This window comes from Portunus trituberculatus, chromosome 40 (assembly GCF_017591435.1).
Source record: "Portunus trituberculatus isolate SZX2019 chromosome 40, ASM1759143v1, whole genome shotgun sequence".
Taxonomy (NCBI): Eukaryota; Metazoa; Arthropoda; class Malacostraca; order Decapoda; family Portunidae; genus Portunus; species Portunus trituberculatus.
Window position 1 is genome coordinate 3,382,863 of NC_059294.1, and position 24,411 is coordinate 3,407,273.

At 38.0% G+C, this 24,411-nt stretch overlaps 2 protein-coding genes across 11 annotated transcripts in view; one reads left to right on the top strand and one right to left on the bottom strand.

Annotated features, from left to right (window-relative positions):
- LOC123516354 overlaps positions 1-15,073 on the top strand; it is a 31,291-nt gene extending 16,218 nt beyond the window's left edge. The window contains exons 12-18 of one of the 5 annotated variants that reach the window (XM_045275651.1): positions 31-178; positions 1,959-2,146; positions 2,299-2,486; positions 2,984-3,122; positions 4,272-4,340; positions 4,742-4,843; positions 12,929-15,073. In XM_045275651.1, coding sequence (XP_045131586.1) covers positions 31-178; positions 1,959-2,146; positions 2,299-2,486; positions 2,984-3,122; positions 4,272-4,340; positions 4,742-4,843; positions 12,929-12,939 — 845 coding nt within the window. In that variant the 3' untranslated portion in view covers positions 12,940-15,073. Of the gene's footprint in view, positions 1-30; positions 179-1,958; positions 2,147-2,298; positions 2,487-2,983; positions 3,123-4,271; positions 4,341-4,741; positions 6,919-12,928 lie in introns of those variants that run through there. The other 4 variants (XM_045275648.1, XM_045275649.1, XM_045275650.1 and 1 more) reach the window with 4 other exon arrangements.
- LOC123516356 overlaps positions 9,528-24,411 on the bottom strand; it is a 244,757-nt gene continuing 229,873 nt past the window's right edge. For 3 of the 6 annotated variants that reach the window (XM_045275655.1, XM_045275652.1, XM_045275654.1), the window contains exons 4-11: positions 17,903-18,015; positions 16,135-16,846; positions 15,776-15,877; positions 15,244-15,432; positions 14,438-14,554; positions 13,620-13,628; positions 12,957-13,107; positions 9,528-12,411 (exon numbers count right to left, since the gene is read on the bottom strand). In XM_045275655.1, coding sequence (XP_045131590.1) covers positions 11,739-12,411; positions 12,957-13,107; positions 13,620-13,628; positions 14,438-14,554; positions 15,244-15,432; positions 15,776-15,877; positions 16,135-16,846; positions 17,903-18,015 — 2,066 coding nt within the window. In that variant the 3' untranslated portion in view covers positions 9,528-11,738. The remainder of the gene's footprint in view (positions 12,412-12,956; positions 13,108-13,619; positions 13,629-14,437; positions 14,555-15,243; positions 15,433-15,775; positions 15,878-16,134; positions 16,847-17,902; positions 18,016-24,411) is intronic. The other 3 variants (XM_045275656.1, XM_045275653.1, XM_045275657.1) reach the window with 3 other exon arrangements.

The window sequence follows — 24,411 nt, forward strand, 5'->3', positions numbered from 1 at the left end:
TATCATTAAAGATAAGTGTTCTCCTTTCAGAGGCGGAGATTACCTACTGGAGCCATGAAGCTGTTAACCTTCTTTTGGACTTGTATATAAAGTATCAGTCATCAGCAACTTCTTCTCATGCCAGTAGAAATGAAGTTTTCTTGAAAATCTATGATTCAATGAAAGACATTGGATATAAGTAAGTATCTATAAACAATCAAATAAAGATAGAATTTAGTTTGAAACTCATGAAAACCCTTTCCTTGCATGAATACATTTTACCATTTTCAGTGTCAGTTGTAAGCTACATACAGTGGTGCCTTGGGTTATGAATTTTATTCGTTCCATAACGTAGCTTGTATCTTGAAACACTTGTATCTCAAAAAAAATTTTGCCATTTAGAATAATGGAAATCCAATTAATTAGTTATAAATATGAAAAATTTAAATGTAAAAAATGAATTAGCATGATATTTTATACAAAATTTAAATTATTTTCTAACAAATAACAGTGATAAATAATATTATATAGTGGTCCCTCACTATATCACTAAACAAAGAAGCATTTACACTGTATGGAAAACAAGGCTTGGATGGCATGAAGGTGTTATTTACCATGGTCATCTGCTGGTCACCCAGTGACCGATCATCGGGTAGAACTGAGACCACACCACACTCCACACACTGGGAAAGCGAGGCCACAACCCCTTGAGTTACATCCCGTACCTATTTACTGCTAGGTGAACAGGGGCTACACATTAAGAGGCTTGCCCATTTGCCTCGCCGCTTTCTGGGACTTGAACCTGGACCCTCTCAGTTGTGAGCTGAGCGTGCTAACCACTACACTACGTGGTGTGTGTGTGTGTGTGTGTGTGTGTGTGTGTGTGTGTGTGTGTGTGTGTGAATGAGAACAAAAAAGGAGAAAGCACAGATTGTGAGTTGTATTTTGTGTGTGGCAGAAGAAAGAGAGAGAGTGTGCAAGTATGTGTGTGTATTTACCTAGTTGTATTGTACAGGGTTTGAATGGGGCTTATAGTGTCCTGTCTCCATGTCTCCATTTATCCAATTTTCTTTAAAGATATGCACATTATGTTCTTTAACAACTTCATCACTCAATGCGTTCCACTTTTCCACTGTTCTATGTGGAAAACTGTAATTTCCAATATCATTCACACACTGCCTCATCATAATTTTCTTTACATGTCCTCTTGTCCTTCTAGCTTCTTTTGTCACCAGCACCAGGTCTTCCTTATTTATTTTTTCAATGCCACTTACTATTTTATAGGAAGAGGAAGGGATGCAAGTGGAGAGAAGAAAGGCAGAGAAGATAGTAACAGGGAAAAATGAATACATACAAGGAATCAAGGACGAAGGAAATAATAGAAGGAGGAGGAATGAGGGCGAAAGTACGGGAGAAAATATATAGAAAAAAATATAAGCTTGAATGCTGAGGAAGGAGTGAAGAAAAGGATAGAGGAAGTAGGGGAGGAATTTAATTTAATAGATGTATTTTTCCCTACCTTTACTCCTCTTTATGTGTCCGTTAATCCTCCATCCCTTCTCTCCATTTTGTTCCCGCTCTCTACTTTTACTTCTCTTTCATTGTTATATCTTTTCTTAATACATTCTGAAAATGCATTAAGCTTTCTTCATTTCTATTTATTGTTTCTCCTTTACTACTTATTTTTTGCATCACTTGTCAAAGCTCTGAGATGAGCACCACTGTGTCAACCATTTATTAAGGGTTAGAGAAGTACATTATTTGTGAGGCATAGCATATATAAGGGTAGAGATACTGGTAATTGTCACAGCCTAATTGATTTCTGAGTCTGCTGTACTGTTTCAAAACCAATTTATGATTTTTTCAACTAATGCAATTCTAATTATTTTACTTTTTCTTTTATTTTGTTTTCTTAATTTGAAAAAAAAAAGGAGAATTAACTTTGCTTTTAAGAAATAATCAATGTATATATTTGGCAGATACACAAAAGATGAAATATCGGAGCAGTTTAAGTTTCTTTTGACTCAATACAACACTAGAAAGTCAAATCCATGGATGCTCCCTCGTGTGGGACGTCAGAGCCACAATCCTGCTGGCGGACCCTACGTAGTCAAGTTGCAGAAAATCTCGGAGCTGAGAAGACAGATGTCATTAAGTTGGACCAAAGGTGAGAATCAATAAGCTGTCTTAACATTGATTTTGAGATGTTAAAAGCATTACAGTTCTATTAGGTATAATGAAATTATTTCATGTTTATTGGACATAAAACTTGATTTTTTTTTCTTTAACAAAATTTTTCTCTTAAAATCTCTTCAATAGGAGTGAAACCACTTTTGCCTCAAGCTCAAAGGATTTTGTTACAAGTAACTTGCCAGAAAGCTGAAGAACTTTTGATAGAGTTGGCAACTGAAAGGGAAAAGAAGCTTTTACTTGGACAGATAATTGATGGAGTTATTGTTCACATTAGAACACATCAACTCATAGATCCAGTCCCTCACACACGTCAGGTATGGGAATAGTGCAAAGTTTACCTTGAAATAAGTTTCGATTAAGTAGCTAGTGTGTTTGGCACTTATCCAAAAGGTTACAGCTAATCCCTAAGCAGCAAGCAGGTTGATGAGAGTAATTGGCCCAAGATAGAATTTTAAAAGAAATTGCAATTTTACTTTCAAATTTCTTTCAATATTTGTTAAAAAACTATGAAACATAATCCACAGGAGGCATACATCCATTCTCTTTATGATATATTGTTGCCAAAATTATAAGTGCCTTAATTCAGCCATAAGTAGAAAAAGAAAACTGTTTTAAGTTTGTGTTTGTATGGTTTTGGCCCAGTTTGGGTCTATTTGACTTATTATTCTGTGTGTGTAATAAATAAGTGCTCAGCTTTAAGGTTGTTAGTCTGTTGTTTTGCTCTTTCCTTAGGAACTGAGTTTGGTGTAGAAATTAAGACTTGAAAACATCAAATTTACCTTGCATAAATTAGATTCCTCTTCCTTCACAGGTTCGCCTGCACATTGCTGATGCCATAAAGAACTTTGATGTGACAATTGATGTGACAAATGAGAACAAAGATATTGCACGCCTCTACAAGCTCTTCAAAGATTTTGACATGTTGGGACTAATTTGTTATCTATCTCTTGGTAAAGATAATTAACTGTTATATATATTATTATGTACACACACACACACACACACACACACACACACACACACACACACACACACACACACACACACACACACACACACACACACACACGGTAGCTCAGTGGTTAGAGCGCTGGCTTCACAAGCCAGAGGACCGGGGTTCGATTCCCCGGCCGGGTGGAGATATTTGGGTGTGTCTCCTTTCACGGGTAGCCCCTGTTCACCTAGCAGTGAGTAGGTACGGGATGTAAATCGAGGAGTTGTGACCTTGTTGTCCCGGTGTGTGGAGTGTGCCTGGTCTCAGGCCTATCCGAAGATCGGAAATAATGAGCTCTGAGCTCGTTCCGTAGGGTAACGTCTGGCTGTCTCGTCAGAGACTGCAGCACATCAAACAGATCAAACACACACGTGCTGCCGACACCATGCTGTCAAGACGTTGATGAGCAACTCCCAGAGAAAGTGCTTCAACAGGCATTGGAGCCTGACTTAGACATATGTACAGGGGGTTAGGGGGCCATAGGGTTCCCCTATTTCCATAATAAATAAGTTTTGGATCGTATAGACGGAAAAATGGAGAGAGAAAACGGAACTAGATGGCATGGCCAGATGTATGACATATATATGACATATTTTTCAATTTTCTTTCTTCTAAACACTTCTTTCTTCCAGCATGTGGTTATCATTCTTATTTCATGTTTCCCACCTCTCTCTCTCTCTCTCTCTCTCTCTCTCTCTCTCTCTCTCTCTCTCTCTCTCTCTCTCTCTCTCTCTCTCTCTCTCTCTCTCTCTCTCTCTCTCTCTCTCTCTCTCTCTCTCTCTCTCTCTCTCTCTCTCTCTCTCTCTCTCTCTCTCTCTCTCTCTCTCTCTCCCATGTACCTCTACTGTTTATCGTGTTACACCTCATTGAATTTTAAAGTAACTCATGTAAGAGGGAATGAAAAGCAATAACATCTTTATTTTATACTTGGGGAATTAGTCAACAGATTATTATTATTATTATTATTATTATTATTATTATTATTATTATTATTATTATTATTATTATTGTTGTTATTATATTTACTTATATTATCTATTCATTTTTTGTTTGTTTCTCTATTTATCAAATTATTCTATTTATTGTATTTTCTTTTTTACTTCAGAGCCTACAAATTATGATTACAGAATGGACTCTAAGAAGAAACTATCTTTAACAAATTCTGTACAAAATGGTAAGTTTATATAAACTCACTTTCTTATGTGTGGAGTATAGTGTAAATATGTGTATGTGGGTCATGTTATTCCATTAAACTGAGTGCTTATAGTGATGGATTAAAGCAGTTATAGTATGGTAAGTAGAAATGATGTGTATTTTATCCTTACACTCGAACAATATTCTTATCATTATTTATTTCAGCATGAACCTTTTGCCTTCATTGTTTGACTGTCTTACTTTAAGGTGGAAGATACTTTTCATTAAATTTTGTAAGGTTTGTTTCAGAAGTATATTTTGATCTTAGATAATATTTGTATTTTTCATTTCTTTCTTTAACCTGAGAAGTATTTCTTGTTGCCTGTTTTTAATTTGCTTTATAAGTAGAAATAGAGATAAAAGATTGGCATTTTATTTCAGGAAATTGTTCAGAAATAAAGGAGGATTCTTCTAATAACAGCAACACTGGATGGATTTTGGAAGAAAATGCAGTAAAATGCCAAGACAAGACTGATGAAGCCTGTGAGTATCTAGCTCTGGCCATATGTCACATGAGGAGAGTAGGTCAGGATCATATGACTGCTGTTAGAAAGGAAATTAATGGAAGAATGGGAAATGTTACAAGTATTTTAAGTAACACAAGCACAAATTCAGAACTTATTAATTGTCTTGAAATTTTAGATCCCATAGACAGAAATTTAGGGAGGAAATTTGATAGTACTAGTATTCCTATCTTAGGGAAATCTTGTAAACCACAACATGTAGTAGATAGATTGACAAAAAATACAGAAAATCTATCTTTCAGTAGAAACATATGTATGGATACCTCTAAGAAAGTTATTGCTGATAGTGTCTATGGTAAGGTTTTTGGGAAAGTGCATTCTACAATCCCAGTTTCTTGTATCAGGCAAAGTAATAGTATGCTGTATACCATTACTGATGAATATGACAGCAATTTCAGTTTACTGTTGCCAAAGGAATTCACATTGAATGTGGAAAGTGCCATTGTTAATGAAAAAGAATTTTTTAAAAAGCAAAGTAAGAATAGAAATGATAGAAGGTTGTGTCCAGAGGATTTTATGTTTACTATCAATTCAAAACCCAACAATGTTTTAAAGAAAGAGGCCATGAACTTTGCAGATGATGAGCAGTCAGACTCTGCCTCTCAGTATGCTGAACATAACCTAAAAACAAAGATAATTAAAACTCGTTCTGGGAGAAAAACTCGCTTTACATTTTTTTCTCAGACACTTGATGATGATTTTGATAATAGTGATTTGCCCTGTGAAGACATAAACTCTTCATCGAAAAGGATAAAGTTAGAATTTGAGTCAGATAAATCTCCCCTTATAAAACGAAAAAGAGGGAGGCCCCGAAAGGTCTCAAGTGAAAGTCTTGTTCTTGATAGTAATGTGGTTGATGATACTAATATTATTCATAGTGATTCCACATTATCTGACATGTCATTAAATCCACAAGGAGTTAGAAATTTTTATATACCTTTCAAAATGAACACATCACTAGATCCTGTCCTGTCACTCATCACAGATCATTTCACAGTGAAAACTCAACAAGAAGAGAAGTTATTGAAAACTATGAGAGATCATCAGAGAGAACACTCTGATATTTTGGAGAAAATTGGTAGTATCATGGATGAGCTATGTGATAAGATGAGAAAAAAAAAAAAATACTGACAAGTTTTAAGGAATAGACATCAGGTCTCTGCCATTTTGGAATCCATCATTAGGTTGCATGCATACTTTGGCTATCACATTTGGTAGTCTTTCTGTGCCAAATTAATTCCTGCAAATATTCTTCTAATTGCTGTATGAAAGACATTTCCATCTGTTATGTCTAGTAATATTTTACAGTTTTAAACTATTCATTAGTTTATTTTCATCCCTTTTTCTTGGATGTCACACTATATTTGGGGAGTAGCGATTTACATTAAGAAGCACCAGAATTAATCAGGACAAAATGCTAAATCTATGATATTATTATTATTGTTATTATTATTGTTATTACTATCATCAGCATATATCTTTTTTTGATAGTGGTTAAGCTGTAGCATTTAATAGATCTAAACAGATGAATGAGAGATTCATATCTCAAAGACCTAAATTTATATGGAAGGACAAGACTAAATGATTATTGATCAAGTGATCTTTAGGACAATGAAGTAAACAATAAGTAGAATAAATAAGAAAAAATCATACATTTACAGAGTTTGATTTAGTCTCAACATATTGTCTCTGGCTTCTGTATTTTCTGTCATTTACAATAGACAGTGTTCTCTTTGTCAATCACCTTTTGATAGTATATGTGGACAGCAAGTGTGAGGATGGACATTTTACTTGAATGAACTGTTCTCTGTAGCTAACTGTTGACTATAAAGTATGTGTGCAAAGAATATCTATCTTCAAATCTCATTCCAAATAAGCTGTCAAATTTTGCCACCCCAAGGAAAAGTGGAGAATGATGGCCAAACTGTAGATTCATAATTTTTTGACAAATACTTGTGTATTATACAGATGTTTTTTTTCTCTCTCTCTCTCTCTCTCTCTCTCTCTCTCTCTCTCTCTCTCTCTCTCTCTCTCTCTCTCTCTCTCTCTCTCTCTCTCTCTCTCTCTCTCTCTCTCTCTCTCTCTCTCTCTCTCTCTCTCTATATATATATATATATATATATATATATATATATATATATATATATATATATATATATATATATATATATATATATATATATATATATATATATATATATCTTACTTCATAATCCATTTTTCTTCCAGTATGCAGTGCATCATACTACTTATCTCTTGTTTATAATCATAGTATTCATGTTCCTCTATTAATGTGGAAGCTCAATAGCCATGTCAGTATTGCAGATCCTTTGAGGAACCATCCTTTGACTGAAAGTAATCCTCTTCTTATGTGCTTAACTTTTGATAAATGTCATAGTGATTCTGTAAAAGCATTTCACTGGTTTCAGCATCCTTTGGCTTTCACCTCATAAGTCTGCTAATTTGTGCCAGAGTGTGTGTGTGTGTGTATATCAGTATTAAAATGCAGTTTCTCCTTTATTATATTTTCTCTTTTATGGTGACTGACATTTCTTTTCTTTTTGGTCCACAATTAAACACACACACACACAAACAAGAAAGAAAATTTGAAAAAGATATTGTAGACAAGAGTAAGGAACATCCAAAATTGTTTTACAGGTTCATAAATGGTAAACTTAAAAAGAGAGAGTCCATTGAAAGGTTGAAAGGAGAGCAAGGGATAGTAGAATGACCCTAAGAATATCGCAGAATTGCTAAATAATAGGTTTCAACAAGTATTTACTAAAGAAACAATGTTTGTAAAGCCTCAGAATGTAGAAGGAAATGTGCACATGGATGACATTAAGATACCTAAAAAGGAGTTATGTAAAATGTTGGAGGAACTTAAAGATGATAAAGTGATGGGATCAGATGAAGTTTCAGGAAAATTATTGAAGGAATGTAGAGAAGAATTGATAGATCCATTATATGATATTATAAGGTGCTCATTAGAAACAGGGAAGTACCAGTAGAGTGGAAAAGAGCTGAAGTGGTGCCCATTTATAAGGGAGGCAGTAAGGAAGAGCCTCTTAACTATAGACCTGTGTCTCTAACAAGTGTGGTCGGTAAGATTTGTGAGAGGGTGATAAAGAAATATTGGATACGGTTCCTGGAGGATCATAAGTTATTATCGGATCATCAATTTGGCTTTAGGAAAGGGAGGTCATGTGTAACAAATCTACTGAGCTTTTATTCAAGAGTGGTTGACAAAATACAAGAGAGAGGGATGGATGGACTGTGTATATTTGGATTTAAAAAAGCTTTTGACAAGGTACCTCACATGAGACTGCTATGGAAATTAGAGATTTATGGAGGACTGAAGGGAAAAGTGTTAAAGTGGATGGAAAACTACTTGAGATGGAGGAGATGAGAACGGTAATAAGGGATGCAAAGTCGGACTGGTTGGTGGTGGAGAGTGGAGTCCCACAAGGTTCAGTGCTGGCACCAATACTTTTCCTTGTCTATATTAATGATATGCCAGAGGGAGTAAACAGTTATATTAATTTGTTTGCGGATGATGCGAAGTTGTGTAGGTGTGTGAAGAGTGAAGAAGATTGTGAAATTTTACAGGCAGATCTGGATAAGATTTGGGAGTGGAGCAAGAGGTGGAGATGGAATTTAATCTGAGCAAAAGTCATGTGATGGAGATGGGGAAGAGTGGAAGACGGCCAAGAGGGTCATATAAGATGGGTGAAGAAGTAGTGTTGAAAAAGGTGGAAAAGGAAAAGGATTTGGGAGTGATAATACAAGACCATGGGCAGTTTGAGGCTCATATTGATAAGATGTTTGGAGAAACATAATTTGATTAGAAATATTGGATTAGCCTTTCATTATATGGATAAAGATATGATGAAGAAATTAATTAGTACGGTAATTAGACCAAGATTGGAATATGCTGGAGTGGTTTGGTCCCCTTATAAAAAGAAGCATATAAGGAAGTTGGAGAGATTGCAGAGAATGGCAACAAAAATGGTTCCGGAATTGGCAGAAATGACCTATGAGGAGAGATTAAAAGAAATGAATTTGCTTACCTTGGAACAAAGAAGAGAAAGAGGAGATTTGATACAGGTTTATAAACTGTTGAACAGTCTGGATGAAGTGGATAATGAGCAAATGATGTTGAGAGAGGAAAATTTAAATAGAACTACGAGATCGCATAGTAAAAAGATAGTCAAGGGAATATGCTTGAAGGATGTGAAGAAATATAGTTTCCCACAAAGATGTGTGGAGGTATGGAATAGTTTGAGTGAGGAGGTGGTGTCAGCGAGGAGAGTGCATAGTTTTAAAGGAAAGTTGGATGTGTGTAGATATGGAGACGGGGCCACATGAGTATGATACCCAGGCCCTGTAAAATTACAACTAGGTGAATACAACTAGGTGAATACACACACACACACACACACTTGTGACTTCATCCTTATCAATCACCTTTCTGATGTAAAATGATCTACTACAGTATTTGATTTGTATATTGTTGAGTGTTTTGAATAGTAATTGTTTATAGGTTTATAGATGTTTCACTAGTTATGTGCAGATTTTTTGAATGGCATATTCCTTTTATTATAATATAAGATTTTGTATGCTTAGATTGTTATTAATACTCATTATGTGATTTGTGTTTATTATTTATTACAAAACTTTTATACTTCAAAATGTAGTACAACATAAATATATCACATAAGCTTAAAAATACAATATTTTTCATTACTGTATGCAGCCATATTTACATGTGGACTAAGATCAAGCAAAATAATAATGACTTGGAGGATGGCTGTGGGATAGATGATATATTTGCCAATGGCGAAGCATTGGTGAGGTCACATGAATTATCACTTACTGAGACCTCAGCATGACAGCCAATAACGTAAGCTAGTATATCAACCAAAAGTAAAGAAAAACAAAAGAAAAGAAAGAGAAAAAAAAAAGAAGAAAAAAAAAGGTATCCATTAGGAAGTAATAATTTTGTTATATGTTTATTTATGGAATAAGTATACAAAAGTTATTTTATCTACCTAGGCAAAAATATGGACTAGTGAATGCTTTTCATTCAGCATGTAGAACCACACAAAGGCATTTTCAGCTTTATTTGCAGTATATGTATCATATGAAGCACTGGAATAAACAATAAGACTATACAAATACAGACTGTATATGTGAACAAAAAAATGGACGAGAAGTGCACTACTTATGAAGCTAAATTGTGGTACTGAAGATTACATTGTTTTATGTAAAATAATGCATTGCACATTCTAATTTTGTTTAGCAAAAAGTTAAGAGTTTTAGCAAATGATAGGTATATGCATACTACACTGGATGGAAATAAATTCTTGGCATATGTGAAGTTCATCCTAGGTGAATCATTGCCTGTGACAGTCCATGTGAAAGTTACCATAATGGTCAAAACAACTGTAGCAACAGAAATAAGCTCTCTAACTTGGTAGCAAAACTTATGCAGAATTAAGAATTTGTCCCAAGGAATGAGGATATGTCCACACACAAAGACTGGTGCAGCTTACAGACATATTTTACCATTCTTAGAAATGACAATTTGTGCCTTCAGATGTACTAGACAATGTTAATTTGTTCAAAAATCTTAAGATTGTTATTTTGTTTAATTTAAATATGTCATAACAGAATCTGCCTGTCAATGATGAGGACCTGTGTTTGCTTCATAAGTGAAAATAGGAATGATAATGCAATAACAAAATAGATCATAAGAAATCATGAGGCTTGATGCAGTGGATGGGCTTCTGTATGTTAGATATAATTTCTGGATTAGTTGAAATTTCTTATAATGGTTTATTTATTTAGCTTTTAAACTACTGCAGTAAACAACAAAACCAACTTGTAATTTATTAAAAAGAAAATCAATTGAATTTTTAAGCCTGACTTTTAAGTATTTTTCCTAAGAAGGCACAATGTCCTGAATCAGCCCTGGGGACAAGGCTTATGGAACTTGACTGATGGATCTCAGGACATTACTGACAAAATGTTTTCTCTTTTCTTGTTATGAATTTAAGTGATGTTAATTAAATGCATTTTCAGCACTATTTCACAAGAAATAAAGCTATATATTTTCAATACTGCATCCTAACTCCAAATCCCAAAAACCCATAAAACGAGATATGATCAGAAGTAAAACCTTCAATTCTGTGTTAGTGATGGGAGAGTAAAGTATAACAAGCATATTCACAGTGTTCTGAATGGTGGGAAGAATGGCCTGCAATAAGGTGCATGGACTTGTTACAGCAAGGAACACACCCCCCTGTGCCAGTTTTGAAAAAGCTGAGAAAACTCAGCTATCATTTCTGGCATTATCACTGCAATATGAGGAAATCTGCAGAGAGAGTTTTTTTTCTTTCTCTCATATATAGCACAGCAACCTTAACCAAGGCTCTCAACTAATACATGATAAGTACAGTTTCATACAGACTAGATAACATCATATGGTCCTAGGCAGGACAAAATATACATACAATCTTTGGTATTTCTCAACTAGATATACAAAAAGGACTCCTCTCACAACATCAATATGTTAACATTGTGATGCAATATATTTCTCCATCTCATAACACCAATATACTAAAATAGCAATTGACTTTGACAATTTGAATATACATCCATTTTCACTTGGTATATAAAACTGTCCATTACAAAATGGATGATACACACACACACACACACACACACACACACACACACACACACACACACACACACACACACACACACACACACACAACTTTTTCATTCTCATATTGATAATATACGTAGTATAATTAGCCATGCTCTTGGTTAACTGGATTATTTATTCTTTATCCAAGAGAGGTTCTTCTATTACCCTGCATATCCATATTGCTGACTGCACTGTCTGAATCATCAAACTGGCTATTTTCTTCATGGATCATTGAGTAAGAAGTTCTAGACACAGGATCATGAATGGAGACTGGCTTTGACTTTGGCCAAGTACTTAAAAAATCCTCCATTCTTGGCATGACTTGCAAAGTTCGTCTCCAGTCCCTGACTGGGACAGGAGCAACTGTTTTCTGGGTCACAGTCTCTGGTCTGTCATTCACACCATGCCTATTTATCTCCACTTTATCACTCTCTGTCCTAGTCTCACTGACAACTTGAGATTGGGTTGGATGAATGTCTTCACTCTGTTCTGTTAAGTACAAAACAGATGTATTATTTGGGTCTTTTGGATCCAAAGAAGCACCAACATTAACTGACTTTGAATTGTTTCTGCCCTTAAGATGAAAGAGCCTTATATAGTCAGTTCTTGTTGTGCTCTGTTCTTGTGATCCAGCAGAAGTATTCCCTGGACTGAGCCCTCTCCAAGCACTAGAAGTAGTTGTATTCAAGAGAGAAGCTCCCGTTCCCGGTGAGAGAGAGATGAAAGTCCAATTGCAGTTCTGTTCATCACTGTTGTCGCCACACGAGTCCCAACCATCACAGACGAGGGTAGCTGGGATGCATCTCCTGTTCCTGTTACATAAATAAATGTCATGTTTGATTAATTGACTTCTCTTTTTAGGCAGCTGTGCTTCTTTTTTCTTTGACATGACTGATTATTCATTTATTTTTTAAGAATTAATGTAGGTAAATGTACATATATGATAACCTATTTTCAAAGGTCAAAACTAGATAACATTTTTGTAAGAAACAGTTCATACTGATGCTCTGCTTTGATACACAATGTCTGAATAGAAATATCATCTCTGCGCAATGAGAACAATACTTAGATATGTGGTTACATAAAAATGCTGATCATTAAAACATTTCTGGGAGAGAGTGAAATTGATAACTACAGAGATGCTGTTGAACCTGATGGCTAAAATCAATATATGAGCTGCAAGTATAGCAAGAACATGTAGTATTCTAAAAGGAATTGAAATTAATATTAGATACATTTTTACACTATTCATGTTTTGCAGTTCTGCAAATACCATGAAAAAGTCAGTTTATTTTTAAGATGAATCCAACTGTTCTCCATTTGCTACAGTTACCCGATGAGGTGTATCTTCACTCACCGGCATTGGTACTCGTTGGATTGGCACCGTCCAGAGCAACCGAAGGGTTCATCTGACCCATCCCTGCAATCTGCCAACCCGTCGCAGAATTGGTACTGGGGGATACACTGACTGCTGCGGCAAGTAAACTGAGTGTCAGGGTTGGGGCACACTGAAAACACACACAGGTACCGTCAGACACTGAGAACTGAGATCCGCTGTTGAGTGGATGTGTGCGGGAAAGGGAAAAGGAAAAAAAGATGGGTGAAAAAAAGAACAATAGGTAAGTAGGAGCCAATTTCTTTCCAATTTCAAAGCAGCATTGCAGTTTGTACCACCGAATAATAGAGCCAGAAGGGACATGATTTTGTATCATGTAGACTACTATTTTCATAAAGACCAATGTATTTTGATAAGATTTCATTACAGTTATAAATTTTACATAATTGTATTCTTGAGAATTCACACATTACTTGAAATCTTTTGTTTTCTACAAAACTGGCTGTCTACTTCCTACTTAATGAGTGGTTCAAAGCAGGTAGATGTTAGTAACAGGGAAAATAAAAATCATTGCAATATCTGCAGTGCAAACTAACTTATAAATCCTCATTCATGTTGAAAATTAGCTAAACAAAAGAAAAAAAAAGAAGAAGAAAGGCTACCATGCAAGAGACAAAGCCTTACCTTCTTTTGCTGTAGCCATGGTGAACCATCAACATCAACCCCAAGTCCATGCAAAAAATAAAATAGGAAAAAAATCGTGCAGTATCACAGCATGCATGAGCAATAGTTCAACAAACACTGTAAACTCATGCATAAACTCTTTCCAAATTGTAATTATAATGATCTTGCAGTTAATTTGAAATGAAATATAAATCAAATTACACCATCTAGTAGGGCTAGGGGATTAGGAATTGCTGTAGATGTTGCAATAGAAAGGTCAGGAGGCATGTGGGAGGATCAAGGGTTTAAGTCCGAGGGAAAGCGATCTCTTAGTTCTCTGCATCTGCATTGGGTATTCCTGAGTGTGATTATTCATCTCTGCTTTTACAGAGTTGTCACATATGTATATTCTTTTTTTTGTCTGTGTAAAGCATATATTCATAATTTTCTACAAACTATCACCATTTTACTTTTCAAAGGAATAAACAGTAAAAGTGTTGGAGACCATACATAGGAACGCTGTTTTTCTGGTTTCTACAGTGCATACGGAAATGTGGTATTTTTGACAGTAAAGTGAGGTGAGGCAGAAATGCCGTGATATTTACGTAGCAGCAAGAGGAATAGGTAATACATCAAAATAGCTTTTGGATGTAAGCAAGAACCAGGATGAGTGTAGAGCCTATTCAGGCAAATAATTTTTCAAAGAAAGTCATCATTGATAGTTCTGTAACTTGGTTTGCAGGTATCAAATGAAGCTCTAAAGTGTGTATACCTGTGCTTGTTCACAAACGCAGTGCATATTACTCATTGTAAAGATCAATCTCCTGGATGAGACTTACAGGTTGTGCAGTTGGCTTCATCTGAACCATCCCAACAATCCATTTTGCCATCACATTTTGAGGTTACAGGGAGGCATGAAGTATTGTTGCCACACTGGAACTTATCTGGACCACAACCTGAAGGAGAATGTAATTAATTGACTCAACTATTCCTTTTGTGTATTACTTCACTTAAATAAAAGGAAAATATACGGCTGAAGGTACTTGCTGTTTATTTCTGGTTGTGATTTCTAGATTAAAATGTTTTCTTATGAAACTTTAGATACAGAGCCTAGATGAAATATGATAAGATATGAGTATGTAAAACAGTGTACGATGTATGTATGTTTGAAGATCTTGGGTTATGCTACTATCCACAGTAGCCATCACCAGAAGACTGGCTATCATAAAATGTTAAAGATGGCAGGTGGGGATGGGCTGGAAATGAAAGGATTGACATGAGGACAGAGTATCCTTGTGTGACATGAAATAGAAATGTGTGGTTTAGCATGACACTTCTTTTTCTTAAAAATTAACCATATTTTGGTGTTTCCATGATTTTATTTATCTATTTTCTAAACATGGTTAACCTTCTTTAGTCTGAATACATTCATTGATCAGTGCTTGTAGAAGGTTCTGATGATTATAAAGTATAATAAGTTTGTTGCTTTTTCTCCTTCAATATCTACACTCAAATGGTTTCTTGCTTTGATAATACTTTCCTCACGAAGCTGTTAAGTACAGCCTTCATCACACTTTTACCTTTGTCAGTAATACCACAATTGTTGTAATTCACTAAAATTATGTAAGTTTTAGTTAACACTTACTGCAGTGCTGCTCATCACTCTGGTCATAGCAGTTCATGTGTCCATCACACCGCTTGATGAAAGGGATACATAATCCATCAGCACACCGCCACTCATCATGTAGACAAAGAGAGGCACTGTGGCACTGGAAGGCTCTGGACCCAAGAGCCTGGCACACTTCAGTTTCAAGTGCACAGAGCCCCCCACAACCTAAAAAAAGAGGTTTTAATTTTAAAAGTACATATCTATATTTTTATACCTGTACTATGTATCGATCTTTTCTCTGCATACCAGGTTGTGATTCCATTTAAAAGATGATGGCTTCAATAACATGCCACACCTTGTCTCACCATATGAATGAAAGTAGTACAGTGAAAAGTATTATTTCTAGACATCAGTCCCTTTTAAAACCTTCAACAGCATATACAGAATACAGTGGCATTATCTGTCCAACCTGGAGAGGAGTGTATGGTTATGAGTGCACATAGTCCTGTACTCAACGTGTAGTCGAAGTGGTATCTGAAAAGAAAATGACAGTATGTAATGTGCTTACCAGTCCTGTCCCCTGAGTCCCGTGCAGGCCGACATATAGGATACAGCTCTCCTTGAAGTCCAACACACACCTCCCCAGGCAAGCACGAGTCACACAGTTGCTCTGTTGGAGATGCATCTTTATTGTACTTATATGTAGGAAAAAAAAAAAGAGAGAATAACTAAGGCTTACACAGCAACATTTCTGAGACTATTGTATCAGTATTTCAATTAGATTGCTTTGATATTTTAAAATTAGAAATACATACTTGTATATTCTGCTAATATTTTACTAACAGAAGAAAATTAACTAAAACTTAATACACTGTGCATGAAATGTTTTATGGTCATAGAAGAACATTCTAAAAAAGAAATATTTACCATTGACAACTTCATCCAGTCTCTCTTCTTTCTGTGGTTGTTCTTCTCTCCAGGGTTTTGAGGTGCTTGTGGTGGTGGAGGTGGTGGTGGTTGTAGTTGAGCTGGTAGTGGTGGTTGTGGTGGTGGAAGATGAGGAGGTACCAGTGGTGCGGTGGCATTGGCATGGTCGAGTCTCCATGTCTCCTCTTGAGCCATGCCCAGTAAGGCCTGATGGCAGGCAGGGCTCAATGCTGTTCACCAGCAAGCCTTGACCTGCATCCAGCCGACATTCCCGCGTTCTGATCTGGTCATACTGTGGGGAGCATGGGGAGCAGGGAGACCATGGACTCCAATCTCCCCAACCAACATTGATGTTTGCTAGATGATGAGAAGCTTCCATGACTACTGTGGAAGACTCCTGCATGCCACTAGCAGTTGTGGTGGTGGTGGTAGTAGTGGTTGGTGGTGGGGTGCTGGACGAAGGTAGGGTGTCCACCAACACCTCAGTGAACCTAATGGACGTTATATCAACTGAGTATTGCCCCAACCATTCATGCCCATGACGGTTGTGGAGCCCTCGTAGGAAAACTGTGCCTAGCTTCTGAGCAGCAGCCACATCAGCTGTATTGAGCACCAGCTGGGCCCGAACCAATAGGGAACCTTCTGACAAGGATATGACTTGGCTGTGGTTGTATTCATGAGCCCAAACTGATGCTTGAAATAACATGTCCAGCTGAAAGAGAAGGAAGAAAGACTGTGAGCAAACAATATATTGTGATAGTTCAAATGAAACACGTAACTTGAATGTTTTGTATGGTTATATATATATATATATATATATATATATATATATATATATATATATATATATATATATATATATATATATATATATTTATTCTGTTAGGTAATATTGAAAAAAACAATGATTTATTCATCTGAGTTTTTTTTTTAGTTACCTTGGTTTAGGTTTACATTAATTCAATGAATTAATTTAGTTGAGTTCTGAGTTAGTGATGTTATATTAGCAAGTTGTATGCTAGATTTAGCAGACGTGAATGTAATCAGAGTACGTGATAGATTTTCATGTTCATTGTAGAGGGAAATGTTGACAGTATTACCTATAATCTGGCGGGCAAAAAGAAAAAAATAGATAAAATAAAAAAAATGAATAAATACATAAATAAATAATAATAAATAAATGAATAAAATAAAAGTATAAAGGTCGACTATTTTTTTTATAGCTGACGTTGAGATCTGTGGTGTGGTGTGGTAAACAAGACACGAGGTTTGAGCGAGTCATGTCATCAATGAATGACCAATCACTGGCAATCAGTGTTTCCTAAGATGACGTGGGTGGTGGATGTAGAATTTTACGAAGAACGAATGGCTTTGCCAAACCAATATTTACGGGAAGAAAACTTTTAAGCACTTTGGTAAGTGATTGACTGTTCCTCATTGTAATTTTTCCTGGCTAGCCAAACGCTTGTGCATAAAAGAGGCTATCAAATTTCAACGATTAGTCCATATTCCTTTCAGGTTTGATTACGCTAATCACATCGCGTCCACAGTCCACAAAAGTTTGGTACAATTTGTACACATCCTATAATAATGTTACTATCCATGCCTTATTTTGCTTACTGATTCAGTTTTTAATAACATGTAAATTGAGCTGAATCTTGTCGCATGGAAGTGGATAATGCAAATGTATTCAATACAACTAACAAATGTGTCTACAAATGGCACTGTAGTACATGTATAGCCCGTATTCACACACACACACACTCACCTCGTTCTCGATAGATTGTGCCATGGTTCGGTACTCCTCAGACGTGGGGTCCTCAAGGCCGGGCCAGAAATTCTGATTCGTAATCCTAAACTCTCCCTCAACCACACTGCTCCCTGGAAACAAAGAAACATCAAAATTAGCATGACAAACGTTTACTTAGGAACACTGTATAATTTCCTAATTCTTTACCTTTCCTTGTCCATATTTCTCTTATCGACTAATGGGTGCTCATTCCCTCAGGCTGATTTGCCCTTCCTACCCACCGAAGTTTTCTCACCTACCTTTTCTTGCTTGCCTCACAGAATTTCCTGACTCCTAAGACTACATGACATAGCTAATGGTATCATTGTTTATGGGATGTGGTGATATGTTTGCTTCTGTTGTTTATCACTTATGAAACATTAATGCTGCAACTATTATACATAATCATACTGTGCGAAATAAACGAAATAAATACGTAATTACAATTTGTAGTGAAGAAAAATGCATAGAAAAGTAAGAGTTTATGTATACAGAACACGTAGATTTAATATATACAGAACAGAAAGTCAAACAATCAGTGCACTTGTTTGTTTGTCTTCTTGCTTCAACCCTAAAAACGTTCAAGCCACTTAATACAACCAGTTCAACCTCACACGGAGAAATACTAGTGTGTGCACGCCTCAACAAGCGAAGCCGCCTAATGCCTGGTGGCAGCGCCCTTGCACAAAGGAACGAAATTACACTGGTAAATACGTGCGCTGAGATGCACTGCTGCGAGAACAATGTAGCCGGGATCTGAGGGAGTGTGTGGAGGGCGCCATACACTGGTAAGGGGAGGGTTGAGCGTGCCTGTAATATTAGCTCCTAGTCATGAATTATTAATGGAGCTACGTGTGATGGCGCCTGAGGCTTAATTATTCGAATAAGATATCGCGGTCCTTCGGCATATTAGCTCTCGAGGGGTTTCAGACTAACTTGGCGGGACCGTGGCCTAAAGTTGTCGATGGAGATTAAGATGCAGAGACGCGGGAGGAGAAGAGGAGAGGAGAGTCACGAGGCGGCGATGGGACGTTAGTTATTCAGTGTGCCCAATACCCGCCTTACGCGCATCCCACGGTGGAGGAAATGGCATAATGAGCATGACAATGGCGGGATAAACGTCTTGCCGACAGAATATAATTTCCTCTTGCACCTCGGATCCATGTTGAGTGTTAAACGGAACTCGAGCCAGTCATCAGTGGCTAATGCCGAAGTTAGTCTCCTCTTAGTAGGTTCTCTTCAATACGAACTTTATCTAACTTGTTTCAATGAATACTAACGAGAGAAAGAAAAGCTCGTGACGCTGAAGTAAGCGATGTGCGGCAACTTCACTTTACGATAGAAATACTAAGAAAAGTATACGGATTATGTGGTGATGTCTCGTGTCTGTATAACCCATGACTGGTACACAACTACAAACCCGAGGACACGTGTTTTACCTTGACTACGATACTCTCAGAGAAGAACTCTTAAGTTTGAGGTGATTACTCGGCGAGCATAGATTTCCCGTTAAGACAAATATACACAAACAGGCCGTCCCTCCTCCCTGCCCCCGACACACGACTTTACATAACAAAGAGCTGAATCCCTCAATCTATTGGCCGCGTGAAAGCCTCGGTTATGGTTCCTCCCAGAGCTCTTGTGTCGTGGTGAAAGAGAGGCGAGGCGGAGAAAGACCCAAAGGAAGGAAGAGGAGGAGGAGGAGGAGGAAGAGGAGAACCATTTAAATAAAGATATTTCTGGATGATATATGAGAAAAAGGAAAGGTAAGCAAAATGCGATAAAATACACGCAGGGCATGGAGACTTATTAGGAAGGCGTAAGGGAAGAGGTTAACATAGGAGACAATAAAAATGTGAGATGCAGATTCAAAAGAGTATAGGTTGATGTAAGAGTTGGTGCATGTCTGACCTTCACACTAATGCACCCAAGGTCTTTTATCGCAACTCAATATCCATGAATATATCAAGACATACCTCTCCCCCCCACACAACCCCTTCACTTTCTTTGTGACGCTCAGACTTGTATGTATAACTCCTGTACACATCTCCTAACCGTGTCTAATTTGACTATAGAAGATGATGACAATGTAGAGAGAGAGAAATAGCGCAAGACTCAACTAAACAAGAAGGGTCGACTAGACTACACGGGAGATGAGTATGAAGACCAAATGCTAGGAGGAGCTGGCTTGCGGTAGTATATCAACAGAAGGAGGCATGACGGGTGTGGAAAGAGCAGCGTCACTGAATTTGTGAAGTAATGAAGGAAGAAGGCAAGGACTCCTTAAAATACGCTCACTCTCCAAAATAATATACGGGAGGCGGTCCTATTTAGCACACATTGTGGCTGCGATGAGAGGTGGGGAAGTTTCTCTCTCTCTCTCTCTCTCTCTCTCTCTCTCTCTCTCTCTCTCACGTACATTAATGAAGGAACTTCACAGGGTACGAAGGCAACTCTCGTTTTTCGTGTGTGTAATTAATAGCACCGACGCGATGCTTTTCTTTGCGCTACTCAAGTCTATCGATGACCGCGTGGAGGAGGTGACGATGCTAGCTTGTATCCTTGACATGGCGAAATGGTCTGTCTTTTTTTTTTTTTTTTTTTTTTTTTTTTACATGCATGCAGACATTGGAGAAAGATGGACGGCTTTAATGTTTGTTACTTCACTGTAGTACAAGTGCTGCCAGGAGGAAGAGAGAGGGATGGTACAATACAGCAGATCGAAAATGAGGTTTTCGTGGCACACAACCGGACGAAAGAAGTGAGAGAGTAAGAACTATCACGTGACTTAGTCTGGATGTTGTAGCGAGGTGATGTGAATGGTGTGCTCCTCGGGGATTCCTTGCCTGGAACTCTCTTCGAAGAGGATGAGTTCATGGGTAATGAGGCTGCCACGTGTTGCTGTCTGGGGTGAAGAAGGACGAGGCTCCACGTCAGGTTCTTCTATGAACCATTCTGATCCTAATTAAGGTGTAGCGAGTCGCGACTCAGTGTTCGTCGGATAGAAATGGTGCACGGCTTGGCCCATTGCCTTGCTCCCACAGGTCAGGCTCTCTTGTTCTTCTACTTGCAACACACAACGTTTAATAAATGTGATCAGTCACTGTGTGTGTGTGTGTGTGTGTGTGTGTGTGTGTGTGTGTGTGTGTGTGTGTGTGTGTGTGCGCGCGCGCGCAAGCGCACTGAAGGTCTGTCTATTCATATGATTATAAGTATTCGTATATAGTAAATAAGTTGGCAGACATATTCAATGTTGATGAGCCTTTAAAGCCTTATTATATCTGTTACTATTCTGTTTCATTTGAATTTCTCTTTGTACGCATATGGGATAATAGAAAGAGGCTACTTCAACCTTCGTCAACTTGCTCTTGCCTATTCCTACGTTGCATTTTTCTTCGATACTGATCAGCCAAAATAATCCCTTCGAATGAAAAGATACATATTTCGAAATCAGTGTGTAGTGAGGGTGTCGTTACGAAAGCTAACGGCACTACTGCATTACACTTGTCTTGATTTACTTTGATAATGACTTCTCTGCTAAACCTGGAAAGAAATTGTTTCTCTGTAATACTGACTTTGCTCATGTCTATCATCGTCACCATAATGACTCAAATGTCAGTGGAAATATAATTTCATGGAAATATTATTATCTGTCATTTGCTTCGTATGCTACGAAAGACACTAACCATGCACTAGACTGTGATGTCATGCGCATTTATCTGATGGCCCTTCGCACCTCGTGAGTTCTAATGTTTACTTGATTAGAATTAACAGTAGCAGCAACGTACACTGTGTTGCAAGTGTCGCGACGGCAGCATCCTGACCAAGGCACATAAGCAGCTCCATGTAACGATTAGGCGGAGTGTAACCATCCAACCATTTGATGCAGTACGTGGTGATTGAGGAACCTACATATCTATAGCCTTAGGTTAGTTGCGTGTGTGACGTATCTCCAGCTCGGTTCGGCGATGTAAACATTGCTCGCTGTCTTAATAGAAGAGGCTTGATGGAATGCACTGGCGTAGTGGAAGACAGAGAAGTACCGACAAACGAGATGTGTAAGAGAAAGCTGGTATATAAGGAGGGGCACACTGACAAGTGAAAAATAGTGGATGCAGGAAGTACTACATGAAAGATATGAAACATGTACGCGCTAGACATAGCATTAAAGAAAAAAAAAAAAAATGAAAACAAAACATAATGAGAGCATCTGGAAAACTTCGGGAAGGCAGATTACGAGAGGAAGACGAAAAACAGGGCAGGTTTATCGGACAACGAATAGCTTGTGAATCAAATGAAGATCGCGGACTTGTAAAACTTAAATTATCGAAAACACGCCTTGAAGGTAAGCTCAATGGGGCATACTGAAGCAGGACAGAGAAGGGAAGATGAAAATAAAAAGAAAACCAGGAAAAACGTAGTAAATGGTGACACACACACACACACACACACACACACACACACACACACACACACACACACACACACACACACACACACACTCCTAGCGATGCCCCACCACCACCATCATCACCATCAACTCATGTTCCTACCTTCGCCCCACAACTTGCCGCCGCGCTGAAGGGACCCATGAATATTCTACCATCCCTCTTGTACTCCGTGCCGTGTTGAGCGCATCTGCTGAATGATTCAAGGGTTCAGGCAGGGGTGCTATTTCTTTTCAAGGAGTTCCAGTGTGTTTAGTAAGAAGTGCGCGGCTCGGTTAGGACGGGAAGGGAAGGGAAGGGAAGGGTAGGAGGGAGTAAAGGATAGCACACCCTCCCACCCACCCATCTCCAGATATCTAACTTCAGTCGCGTCAAGAGTTGAGTTGCATTTTCTTCACGTTTTGTATTCCATTAAGTCTTCTCTGGCATCTTCTTGTATTGAGATGTACAACGATGCACATTTAAAAGTAGTGGTATTACAATTTTCTGATGCTTTGTTTTTACGTGAGAAGAATGTTGCTCGAAGCTTCAATTAATCTCGTGTTTTATTGCAACTATTTTTTCTTCAAATACGAAAGAACATTCTCCAGCAGGAAGAAGACACGAGACAGACATGACAGCGACTAACCTTGTAGTTTAGAGATGCTCTCATGCTCACACTTTCCTTGTTTTCGCTTTTATTCATTTAAGTGTTATCGCTCAGGGGAGGAAGAAGGGAGAGTCGGGGACCACGGAAGGAGGGACAGAGGAGGAGACTTGGTTTCGTACGCAAGTCAGAAATGGATTTGTAGCATAATTGTATTTGGTATTTCATGGTTATTAGCGTGTGTGTGTGTGTGTGTGTGTGTGTGTGTGTGTGTGTGTGTGTGTGTGTGTGTGTGTGTGTGTGTGTGCGCGTGCTAGTATGTATGTATGCTTATTCCAGTGTGCGCTCATGACTGTATGCAGGAGTGGTGGTCCAACTTTTGTAGTGATGCTATGTATGTGTTCTGAGTATCCTCTTGTGACAGACCATTTATATACGGCATTGTGTGTGTGTGTGTGTGTGTGTGTGTGTGTGTGTGTGATCAAACGCCCCTTCCCCCCATCCACACACACACACACACACACACACACACACACACACACACTGGGTCGGCCGCTGCGTTATGGTAATGAGGGGAAGATAGATGAGTCTCTGGGATGACCCTCGTCTCTCTATGGGCCACCTTCTGTTGCCTCTGCTGCGGCGGGACCTCGGGCGCTGACTGGCTGGTTGGCTCAGGAAGAGGCGGCAGTAAGAGGCGAGTACACCACCACCACCGTTGCTATGAATATTACTACTACCACCACCACCACCACCACTACCTCCACCACCACCACTATTACCAATACCACTGCCATTACCAGTGCCACTACCTCTAGTTATTTCTTCTCATCATCGTCCTCGTCGTCCTCCTTTTTGCCGCATTCCTTGTCAGCTTGCTCTTATTCTTGTTCCTTTTCTTCTTTTCTTTATGATTTTCCTCCTCCTACTTCTACTACTACTACTACTACTACTACTACTACTACTACTACTACTACTACTACTACTACTATTACTACTACTACACCACCACCACGACTACTATTAATACTACTACAACAAGGACAACAAGAACAACAAGAACAACAACAACAACAACAACAACTACTACTACTACTACTACTACTACTACTACTACTACTACTACTACTACTACTACTACTACTACTACTACTTCTGCTACTGCTACTACTACCACCATCACCACTACTACATGTCCCGTTAACTCCAAAGATACAACTCTGAGCTCAGCGGCACAAAGCCTAACAACGCTATTAAGATAAACAAGAGCAAGATTTAGAGATGAAATATTATTACACCGCCTTTCCTTTCCCACTGAGGCTCCCTTCAGATTCCCTTCCTTGACGAAACAATTCCTCCCTCAATCAACACCTACTTACCATACATGAACGCCTTCCCTTCTCTACAAATGCGAAAAGAGAGTGAGAAAAAAAAAATGGTAACCTGTGTGAAGG